General features: G+C 28.2%; 1 protein-coding gene across 1 annotated transcript; it reads left to right on the top strand.

Moving 5' to 3' along the window:
* The first annotated feature begins 7,805 nt into the window (after positions 1 to 7,805).
* LOC120090113 (uncharacterized) lies at positions 7,806 to 9,583 on the top strand. The gene is made up of 2 exons (XM_039047628.2): positions 7,806 to 8,321; positions 8,842 to 9,583. The coding sequence occupies exons 1-2, from the start codon at positions 7,951 to 7,953 to the stop codon at positions 9,287 to 9,289; spliced, it is 819 nt and encodes a 272-aa protein (XP_038903556.2). The 5' UTR covers positions 7,806 to 7,950; the 3' UTR covers positions 9,290 to 9,583.
* The last annotated feature ends 2,808 nt before the right edge of the window (positions 9,584 to 12,391 follow it).

Below are 12,391 nucleotides of genomic sequence, written 5' to 3'. Positions count from 1 at the left end.
CAGTTTTTTGCTTCTTTTTTTCTCTTATTTTTAAATTTTTTTTTTTTTAGCTTTTCTTTCATTTCTCTTTTTTTTTTGCTTCCTTTTTTTCTATTTAATCTTCTTTCTTTTCTTCAGTTTTTGCTTCTTTTTTTCTCTTATTTTTAAAATTTTTCTTTACTTTATTTGAATTTTTTCTTCTTCCTCTTTTTTTTCACAAGAATTATGAGGTTGAGTTTCGTAACCAAGACTTGAAAGTACTCAACTCATAAGTGACTTAACACCAGGAAGCTAATCATCAAGTTTGATTATTATGATAAATAATAAATATAAATAGCAAATGAAAGTCTATCAATGATAGCCACTAATATTTTCTATCACTGATCCTTAATCTTTTATTATATTTTCATAGTTTATAACCACTTATAGAAATCTATCATTGATAGCCAACTTAGTGAATTTAATTAATAAAGTTGAATCTCAAACTAAAATGTAAGTAGAATGGCTAGATGTTATCACTAATAACATATTTATCAACGATAGAAGCTATCATCGAAAAGAAAATAGGCCTATAAATGTTTGGGAATGACAAGAAAGAGACAAAAAGATATTCAGTGACTATGATTGATAGAAACTACTACTGATAGCATGTTACCAGTGATAGAAGCTAATATTAATAGCATGTTATCGATAAAAGAAGCTATCCGATAGCACGTTATCGGTGATAGAAGCAACCACTGATAGTACGCTATCACTGATAGCATAATATTAGTGAGATCATTGATAGCATCTTATCAATGATGATATCAGTGAAAGAAGCTATCACTGATAATCACAATATGAATGATGTTAGTGATATCGGTGATAGAACTTAGGTGATATCTATATATCGAGTTTCTTTCAAAGATGATAACCAGTTATAGAAGTCTATCATTGATAGCCTTAAGTGTTAATATTTCAAGGTTGATTCTAATTGATGAAAGTCTATAAGTGATAGCGACTGATAGTTGCTATCAATGATAGCCATGATGAAAGATTATTAGTGATAGTTACTGTGGTAATCAAAGTAGTTGGTCTACTTTCAAAGTTGATTACTATTTATAAATCTATAATTGACAGCCACTGATAGCCTTAAGTATTGGTATTTCAAAGTTGATTCCAATTTATGAAAGTGAATCAATGATAGCTACTAATAATTAATAGCAAATTAAAATCTAATATTTCAAAATTGTATTAATTTTTCTCAAATTGAAAGCTATCGCTGATAGCAACTATCATCGATAGCAATTGATAGAAGCTATCAACGATAGTAGTTGATAACAGCTATCAGTGACTATCACTGATAGCTTTTAATTTGAGAAAATTGGGAAGAATAAGCAAGCAAAATGGTGGTTAGGCATGGATTTTTTAATCTTTTACCATTTTTATATCTATATATGTAATTATTTCATCCTTGTACTACATATTCTATTATTTTGGGCTTGAATTCTATTTATGCAAGTAGCCCTAAAATAATGGTTCCATACTTTTTTGTCCATCTTTTTAGCCTTATTTAGAGTTTTTATTCATTTAATTTAAAGAGTGTCCATTAGGTTAAATTGATCATATTTAAGGAAAATTTTAATTACATTTTATTCACTCCCATCTAGGATAATCGTACCGATTCAAAACTCTCTAGTATTTCTTTAAAAAAATCTTTAAATTAATCCAATTTTTTGAACTACTTATTATTTATTAAGATTTTGTTAAAAACCCCTTTTTGAGTTTTGGTAATCTAAAATTATTGAATAAAATGTACCAAACACACTTTATGTTATTAATATTTTAAATAATAGGGCGTCATCACAACATAGTCTTATGTAAACTCAAAAATTAAATGGCTCTTCAATTTTATAATTTAAATCATTGACTCAATAAATAGACAACCTCTCTCCACATTTGATTTCTAAAGTTAAATATTACATCATATATAATAAACCTACCAAAAAATTATTCTTGAAGGAAGACATTTAGAATCAACAACTTTCAGACATGAATTTTTCTCTTTAATTAAAATTTGAGATTTTTCTTTAAAACATAATTAATAGAATGGGAAAAGTAAATAGAATAAAAATAAAGAATATTGATTTATAAAACCATGAATTACTTATATTCCTCTTTATTACAATGCTTAAAATAACATCGTTATATTCATAATCACTTTAAAACATCATTTTAATCATTTAAAATAATTTGATATTTAATTTTATACTTTTAAATGTAATTTTTATTTTGTCAAAAATATTTTTAAATCGCTAAAAACATATTTTATAAGAATAATTATAACAAATTTAAAATATCTCTTAAACATACTCCAAAGTTATTAACGTGAGTAGCTTTTATAAACAATTAATGAAATCCTATACATGCCTTATCAAATAGGAAGACGAACCAGATTAATTATATAAAAGCAGAAAATTGAGTTTTCTTTTTAAATGAATAAATATCTTTTCCCATTATTATAACCATCCCAACCAAATAAATTAAAACTTAAGTATATAAAAAAGAAAATTTTAGTTTTTTTTTTAGAAAAATAACCTTAGTACTTATCTCAACCAAATCAAAATCAATTTTAAGTATTTTTTCAAATATAAGAAAATGAGTGAACTTAATTATAAATATGTCAAAATATCATTGTCTATCATTGATAGACAACTACGTTTTGGTATATTTAAAAATATTTCTAATAATTTTATAATTTAAAACAATTACCTTAATTTTTAACATTTTTCAATTAAATTATTAAACGTCTCTAAAGCGCAAGAATATTTAAAATCTCCTAGAATACTTCATATATAACAAGCATAAGTACATATTGCTAATAGTTCTATACACGATGAATTCGTTTCTTTTCATTTAAGTCTCATTTAGTAATTATTTATTTTTAGTTTTTAGCTTTTGAAAATGAAACCTATAAATATTCATTCCACCCTCTAAATTCCTTGCTTTATTATTCTATTTTTACTAATATTTTAAAAAATCAAACTAAATTTTCAAAAAAAAAAAAATAGTTTTTAAAAACTTATTTTGGTTCTTAAAATTTGGTTAAGAATTCAATTTTTGTACTTAAAAAAATACAAATCATTGTAAAAAATTAAAAAAATAAACTTAATTCCGAAATCAAAATAAAAAACAAAATAATTAACAATTTTTTTTTTTTTTTTTATAAGTTTATACATCACATATTATACAAGTTGAAGGTATTAGAATGGATACATTCATTTTTTTCCATTTTCATTTGGTCAAGCAAGAAATGTCCGCTTCAATTAATATATAAAATAAATGTCAAATAATATAATAATTTGAAATTCTTACAATAGAAACAAACAAATGAAGAAGCCAAATCAAGACCATTTCAAATCCACCGTTTCTCCAAGTTGCCCATTCCGCGTGGGAAAATGAAACAGCCTTCTAAATTCTCTTAAACGTCACTTTAAATTGGCCCATACTATGCAATATGTAACCCTACAAAAAAGAAAAATAAAATAAAAAAAAAAGAAACAAACTATATAATAATGTTCCTAAAAAAACTATATAATATGATTGCGAGTGGCAATTTGGTCCCAAATTCTTCCGTTTTCATTTTTATTCCCTCTTCATTACGTAACTCTTCGAATGCAACCATTAATTTTTGAGATGGTAATTATAACACGTCTTTATTCACTAAATTATTCTCACATTAATTATCATTTTCAAATATTAGGTCTAAGATTTAACAACCATGTATTTAACTTGATTAAAATAAAATAGAGTAGTAGATTTCTTTCTCATACCTCTAACCGTTTTAAATTGTTTATTATGATGGTCCAATTTTACTGAATGCTGTTTCTTATTAGTATGGAATCAGTTTGTTCATTAAAAACATTTAAGTTGAATTAAATGGATTAATACAAATATTAATTTGAGATTTCATATTGTATTTTACGGGGAAGTTACCTTTTCGGTCTCTAAATATTAAGTTGTCCCTATATTTTAAAATATTACAACTTTAGTCTTTAGATTTTGAGTTTGATTTCAATTTCATCTTTAGGTTTCAAAATGTTACAATTTAATTATTGGACCTTAACTTTTGTTTCAATTTGGTCTTTAAGTTTTAAGATTAACATTTTCAACCTCAATTTTCACTAATTATTCGCTTGTAGTATTCGGTATTAATGTTTATTAATTAATTTAAAATAATTATGAAGTGAAATTTTAAAATTAATCTGTGAGTTGTGAACATGAAACTTAATTAATTATTTAATTGTTTTAAACATTAATTTGAGATTTCATATAATATTTTATGTCACCATTTAATTATGTAAATATGTTATTTGTATTATTAATCAAAACCTTTAATTTGTAAATAATAAAGGTGATATTGGGGAATAATGATGTTAAAGTGACGTCATCTTAAAAAGAAAAACCATAAAATCCATTTGAATAATATAAATATCTTAAAAAGTTATTTTTAGGTTGATATTTATTATCATTACGATTATTTTTGTTAAATAACCTTTAACGTGAGGAAAACTCTCAAATGATTAAAAAAATTTAATAACCATAATTACGGGTTCAAGACAAAATTTCATAAAAATAACTTTAATTATAATAATATCATTCCTAGAATCTATTTCACATAAATACAGACCCGAATAACACCTTACACATTATATTTATAAATAAATTCTTGGATAAAATGATTAAAAAGAAAAAGAAAAAAAAGACTTAAATTCAAAACCCCATAGATTAGGGGTTAAAAGTTTATAGTCCTTTTTTTTGTTATTAATGAAGAGAAACTAGATTAGGGTTAGGCTCATCAAGTTGAAGGTGCCAAGTTGCAAAAGAGGACTTTAATTTTAATTTTAAATCTTAATTTTTTATTATTATTTAAATTGATGTTTGACTTTTAGGAAGGTTCTTGAAAAATAGGATTGGGATTAGGCAGTGGGTTTTTTTGACTGAAAAAGTAAGGAAAGTCGGAAAGCAATGGGTTGTATGTTTTGAGCATTATTGAAAGAAAGATTGGAACTATATATAAATATATATAGGCAATGGGAGCAAGCGTGGGAAAGGCCAAAGAGAGGGGGAACAACCTATATGATGTTGATCTCTTCTTAATTCTCATATATCCATTTTCTTTTCTATCTCATCCATACATTCATTCTATACAACTTTTTATTAGTCGACATCCATATAAAGAAGTGTTCACAATAATATGTTCATAAACCCTACATTTTGTCGAGATTTTTAAATGTTACGACAAAAACGAATAAGAAGAAGTAACACTATGTTAGTTACGTCCATGGTTAGAGGGAGAGAGCAATTTTTACTATTAAAAAAGGATATCAAAGAATACAGAGGCGCCAATGGATGTAGAGGGTTTATATATAATGTGAGAGGAAAAGATATTTGTTTTATTAATGAATCTCTCTTTAAATGGAGAAGTACAGTTATTTTATCAACAAACTACTAAAACAAAAATAACATATAGGAGACATTTGGATAATTGAGTTGGTTATTATAGTTAAGGGCAGATTATTTTAGTTTGGATAAGAAATAGTAAATACAATAACAAAGAGTGAGACATATCATGGATAGGAAATAGTATATATTGTAATAAAGAGATATGTCAAATAGTATGATTATAGTTAACTGTAAGTTATAAATAGTTGTAAACATAATTATTATATTTTGATCCTTACATATGGAGGGGGCTATAATAATCCATTGTACTAACTTCAACTTGGGGCCGAATAACTTCAAAATGATTAAATAACTTAACAAAAAATGTAAAGTACAACATCGTAATATCCCCTCAAGATGGAGTATGGATATAAAAAAAAATACCCATCTTGACAAGAATATGTTGGACGACATAGGCATTTGAAGCGTTTATGTACATGTCAGCTAATTGAGATTGAGACCATGTAGAAAGAAGCATTAAAAATCTTTTATCAATTTGATCTCGTACAAGATTAGAAGCAATGGCAATGATTGTAATTTATTCAAAAACTTAAATTGATGGGTGAAGGTAAATTTAATATTTGATCATTTAAAAATCTCTTTATGAACTTAAAATATGTGGAATACCCAAAAAAACATAAAACACTATTAATTAAAGAGGAAATAACATTGTAGATGTTTGAACACGAGATCTCCTAAACCACTTGCTTTGACACTGCATTATAGGAAGAAATATTCAATCTTACCAAAAAGTGAAATTCAATGCTGAAACAGAAATAACATAAAATTATTAAGTAATTCAATAAACAATGTAAAATACAATGTTGTAATTATAGCACTATCTAAACCTTGGGCCAAAAATCATAAATAATATATTATGTATATGTAATTTAGGTTTTGGGACATTGCCCTTGAACCCCGATTAATGAGATTCTGTGTTTTGTCATTTGGAAAACAAGATAACATTAAATATTAATATGGGGTTTAATATAATATCAAATCACGAAACTTGAAGTTTTAAACTTTATATCATTTGCAATTTATATTGATTGTCTACATGGTGGCTTAGTGTTTAGTAGACAAATACATATGGAAGAAGGGCTAACATAAATTTTCAAATTCTTAAAACTTTAGACCTAAGTAGTGATATTTAAAAGAAGTAATCAATGAGTAGAAGTTTGGCATGTTGTTATAAGTATTATTGGTACTTTTTTTATTGTTTAAAAAAATACCTTTTTATTAAAAAAAAAAAAAATGGTATTGTTTAGTTAGAATTTTTATAGAAGATGATAAGAAGTGTTTTAATGTGTATTTCATTTAACTTTTTAAATGTTTAATTTTGAAAATAACTTAGATAGAAAGTATCGAAATAGTACTTTGAATTACTCCTTTTAACTAATTTTATCTAAAAAAAAGTTTGTATACTTGAGTGTTTCAGTTCAAAATGCAATTTCTAATTTCTTTTTTAAAAGACACACAATCTTAGCTGCATAAGACATACACTATTGTTCGAGAGGTCAAAAGGTTTCTAATTTTTCTATCTCTAAATTGTTGTAATAAAAAAAAACATAAAATACATTATAAAATGATTTTGGGAGATACAAGTTCAAACTTTATGTTATCTGCCTACTTAGAATATTAAAATATATCATTAATAGACGTTGCATACAAAAACATAATAGCCTTAAAAAATAATTAATTACCTCATAATTTTTAAGTTCCTACATTCAAAAGGGATAGGAATAATGAGTTCATACTTCTAAAGAGGTAAAAAAAGTAATGGATTCGAAGTAGTAGATTGTTGGAATACGACCAAGTCCCTCATGAGTTAAATAAGAAAATTGTGGTCATGGATATATAAGCGAAGATAATCATATCTCAATAAGAACGAGATTTTTTTGAGATATACTTGAAGGATATATGTTCAAAATTCAATAATATCATATTATTGTAGAGATATTTGGAGGGTCGTTATCGCTGATAGAAAAGAAAAGAAAATGATCATATATGACACTTTATTTACAAAGCCATTATTGATGTATTTAATTGGAAAACTTGTTAATATGGACAACTAAGAATCATCAACAACTCTATGTCCAGTCATTATTAAACAGAAAAACACATCAAAGAAAAAGTACTGAAAATAACATAAGATTATATTAATACAATAAAAAAAAAGTTTTAAAAAAAGAGTTATTAATTTCTTTTCTTCACACCACGAACTAGTTAACAACTGAAAAATAAAATAAAAAAAAAAAAAAAACCAATTTTTAAAGGCGTTGACATTGAACAAAGTCAATGAAAATGCAGTTTCACACAAGGTCCCATTTCTCCAATTATTTAAACAAAGGTTTTGGGGAAATTTAATTTGCAAAGTCAGCTCCTTCCCCTTAGCTTAATTCTTCATATTTCCCAACTGTTTTTTAAATTTGTAGCTTTTTGAGAAAATATTATTCTTCATATATAATTAATTATAATTATATATCCATGGAGGATTGGGATTTGCAAGCAATTGTAAAAGGATGCAGTGGAGTATCAATTGGTTCTTCAACAACAACAACAACAAGGCTTATGGAAGATCAAAATTTGTTTTCTTTTTTGAGATCAGAAGAAGATGAATATTTTTCTTCTTGTGTTTATAATAATAATAATTTTCAACTTTCAAGTTCTTCTTCTTGTTCTTCATTACTTCATGATGAGTTTGAAGGATTATTTGAAAGAAATTCATCCAATATTTACCCAATTTTGCATCCAAACAATTCTCCCTCAATTTCTCATCTTCTCAGAGACTTTAAGGAACCAGATGATCAAAAGCTTCATCACAAGAACCAAATCCAACCAATTAAACAGAAACAAAGGTGCCTACTTCTAACTTAGTAATTTTCCCCTTTTCTTATTTTAATTTGTTGGCTTTTTTTTTTTTTTTGTTTAATTTTTAATTTTTATCATTGGTTAGTATATGTTGATCTTTTTAAAATTGTATTGAATCCATCAACTTAATCTTTTGAATTTAACATAGATATTATAACAGTTAAATTTTGTCAACATGAATAAATTCAATTATCATAATATATGTATTCTTAACTAAAAGAACAGAGGTCTGAATCTTTTACCATTGTATATTATTGAACATCAAAAAGAAGATGCAGAAAGTTTTAGGTTCGAACTTCTGTAAGATTATTTTTCGTTCACCAATTAAATTTGAAGTTTAGGTTAGATGAAAATAAAAGTTATTTAAACTTGACTCACCAATTCACATCCGATATTGAAATTGATTTTTTTTTTCTTGATTTAATTTCTGTTTGGGTGACTCAATGTGAAAGCAACGAAAGAAAAATATATATATGAGGATTCTTTTGGGTGATTTTTTGTTATCAGCAAGAAAAGTCGACAAAATAGGGTAGTGAGAGAGGTGAAAGCAGATAAAGTATGTTCAGATTCATGGGGATGGAGAAAATATGGACAGAAACCAATCAAAGGGTCGCCATATCCAAGAAGCTATTACAGATGCAGCTCCTCGAAAGGATGCTCCGCTCGAAAGCAAGTCGAACGGAGCCTTTCCGATCCCGACGTCTTTGTTGTAACCTACACGGCTGAGCACAACCACGCCGAGCCTACTCGCCGTAATGCCCTCGCCGGGACCACACGGAAGAAGTTCCCAGCGCTCGAGAACCCGAATTTCGACATGATTCTCTCATCCAATAATTCTACTTCTGTGGCATCCATTGAAGAAGAACATCCAATGGAAAGTGTGGCAGAAGGGGAAGTTTTGATGGATATGCCATTTGAATTCTTTACTAGTTTGGAGGATTTACTTTTTGGATAACTAGTTTTTTCCCTTTTTTCCCTTTTTTTTGAAAGAGATTGTCGTATGAATATGAATTGACAATTGTAAAACTTATGATCTCCTCTTCTTGAAAAAGAGCACATATGATCATGATGATAAGGGTTTAGTGGGGTGAATGATTTAAAAAGAAATGAAAAATGGTAGATATTTTAATTTTGGAATGGTTTAACTAGTTTGTATTTTTTCATGACGAGGTGAGAGAATCGTCGAATCTTTGACTTGTGATTAATGTAATATAAATTCATGTCAGTTGAACTATATTGGTTATCTGAATAGAGTGTGTTTAAAATACACTGCTTATATTATTGCAATTTAGCAATTTAGTGTAATGTAATTAATATTGAAGAAGGAGCAAATTTTGTCCAACTTTTATGGTTGTCAAATAATGGTAGGATTATAGTCAAGAAAATGAGTTGTAAAGGTAATATCTTTATTGATTAACTAATTAAATTAGTTAAGTTAAAACAAGTTCACACTCAAAAGGAAAAAGGGAATGGACAGAAATCAATGCGAATATATATGAAAGTAAGAAAACTCCATTTAGAAGGGAGTCAATTTGGGGATTTATTGATGAAGAAAACTTCTCTCGATTTATTTTAGAATTTATAGTCTTCTTCTCGAATAGAAAATTTTCCATGACTTTGAAATCAATCCAATATAAAGAATGAAATGAGGACACAGAGGATTTGTAGACTTTTACAAGATTGAGGATAGAATATGTATTTTGATGGCGAGAACTTGTGGAGGGTTGTCACAACTAAGTATATTTATAACTCCAATCTAGGAACTATTAAAACTTGGTAGCATTAGCAGAAGACGGAGTCGATCTACAAGATAGATCCTATGTATAATAATCTCCCTAACGTAAATTTGTCTATAAAAACAATAAAAGAGTGGGATTTAGTTGAATAGAAAAACTAAATTGTAGAAAAGTAAAGTGCGGAAAGTAAGATAGTTTGGTGTGAGAGAGAGGGATAGCACGAGATTTTCGCCGATTAAGAGACTGTTGGACTACTAATAGATTAGTTCATTGATTTATAATAGGAATTAAATGATCTAATCTAACAACCTAATCAGCTAATCAATAATGTCGATTAGACTCCCATAATAGTAGATACCATTAAGTGGTAGCTCTTAGGAACCTAGTGCCAGAGAGAGCTTTGACCTTAGAGCCCTATTTCTATTCTTAAATCACTTCCAAAATATGGGAGAGAGGATGGGAAACCCTAGTAGCTAACCCTGGTGAAGCCTTCGTTCCTTTCGTTAGAGAATTCTACGCCAATATTGACCTTGATAGAGATGTATCCTTAGTGAGAGGTGTTAGAGTCTCTTTCTCTTCCTCCAGAATTAATGAAATCTTTGGCCTAGCTCAGTTTGATGACAAGCATGGACGGTTTAGATCTCAACCACTAGACGAACAAGAGATTATAGAAGCCCTCTATGGGCAAGAAGTTCAGTGGACACATTCTAGTAGAGTTGCAGTATGGTTTAGATCTACGGATATGCCTGTAGTAGGTCACATCTGGCATGCTTTTGTATATTTCAGATTGATGCATGTACTTAGACTAACCGATGTGACCCGAGATAGAGCGAAATTTCTCTATTGTCTCATTTAGGGTATATCCATTAATGTTGGAAGAGTTATCCATGCTTCCGTCCAACGATATGGGTGGTGTTTTACAACAGGTAGCCTTGGACACCCTAGCTTGATAACTTTGTTGTGTCAGAGGTTTGGGGGTAGAAACACCCAGAAATGAGGAACATATGGGTGTAAAGCTCCAATTTCTAAGACGTCCATCTTAGTCTTCCAAGGTCATGGAGTTGAGGAACTCCACGAACAAGAAGAAGAAGAGCTAGGTGGGGAAGATGAGTATTTTAGAGAGGAACCACTTAGGGTAGAACTTCCCAGCCATCCCCATGAGCAATCCCCTAGTGATGAAACATTAGGTGAGCAAGCACTTAGAACCGCCACTGAAGCCTTAAGGGTGAGCCATCAAATCGCTCGCCAAGTTAGGCATATGCAGAGAACTGTCAATTTCATGTGCAAAAGAGACCGTCTCTACTACGCCAACATAGGTTTTCAGTACGATCTTCAGCGAGAGTCTGACTCACCTAACTCGGACTGACATTGGCTATACATATTTCCCGGTATCTTCTTCATTTTTTCCTTATCTTTCATTTTTCAATTTTTCAGTTTCTTTTCATTTTCATTTTCTTGCTTTCTTTTCTAAGCTTTCTAGGTCTAGAAAATTTTGGACTAACTTTCTTCTTTTCTTGTAGCTTTTCTTTTCCTTTCTTTTTATTTTCTTTTCTTTTCTCTTTTTTGTAAGAACAACAAAATGAAAGAAAAAAAAAATTTGATGCAGGAAAAGAACAACAAAAGAACAACAAAAAACAAACAAAGAAAATTTCTACCACCATCCATTATGCAAAATCAGGGGAATTTTCTGCTCCCTTTTCTTTGTGTCTTCTCGCTCTTATCTTAGTTTTATAAACATTGAGGACAATGTTTAGTTTTTAAGTTGGGAGTGGGGATATATTGCATGTTTTTAACATTTTTTTAGGGTTGTAAAAATGAGCCTTACAAAAGATTTTGCTCTATTATCTTTGCATGTCTGGAATCCTTGAGCACCTGAGCTCGGGTTATGTGGATTTTATGATGTTGCTTGAATATATCTTGATTAGGCTCTATTACATTTCTATGACATTCTTTTTTATTCTCTAAGAAACACATATCATAATCTTGGCATCATTTTTCCTTTTATATGACTCATTTTTGCTTTCCATGCATGATTCATTACTAAGTATGTTCATTCATTCAAGAATTACATTCACTTTGTTTATCATGATCATTTATCTTTCTCAATCTTTTGATTCTTATCAATGAAATTTGATGACATATTCTCTCAAACAATGATACAAATCAAATTTTAAGCTTCTTAAAATCTTTTCTAACAAAATTTTGAAACTCATTTTTCAAAAGAATCTTTCTTTTCCTTTTAACTTTATCAAAAATTGAATACTTAGTATTTAGATTTATTTAGAATCTCAAACTCTTAGAAACGTCATACCTACTTAATT

Source organism: Benincasa hispida, chromosome 1 (assembly GCF_027475165.1).
Source record: "Benincasa hispida cultivar pf3 chromosome 1, pf3_genome.v1.1, whole genome shotgun sequence".
Taxonomy (NCBI): Eukaryota; Viridiplantae; Streptophyta; class Magnoliopsida; order Cucurbitales; family Cucurbitaceae; genus Benincasa; species Benincasa hispida.
This window is presented reverse-complemented; position numbering and strand designations above follow the sequence as displayed.

Excerpts from the sequence above, each read along its gene's own strand:
- LOC120090113 (XM_039047628.2), top strand. The coding sequence starts at position 7,951 with ATGGAGGATTGGGATTTGCAAGCAATTGTAAAAGGATGCAGTGGAGTA. Across the intron at positions 8,322-8,841 it reads CCAATTAAACAGAAACAAAG|CAAGAAAAGTCGACAAAATA; the intron begins GTGCCTACTTCT and ends TTTTGTTATCAG.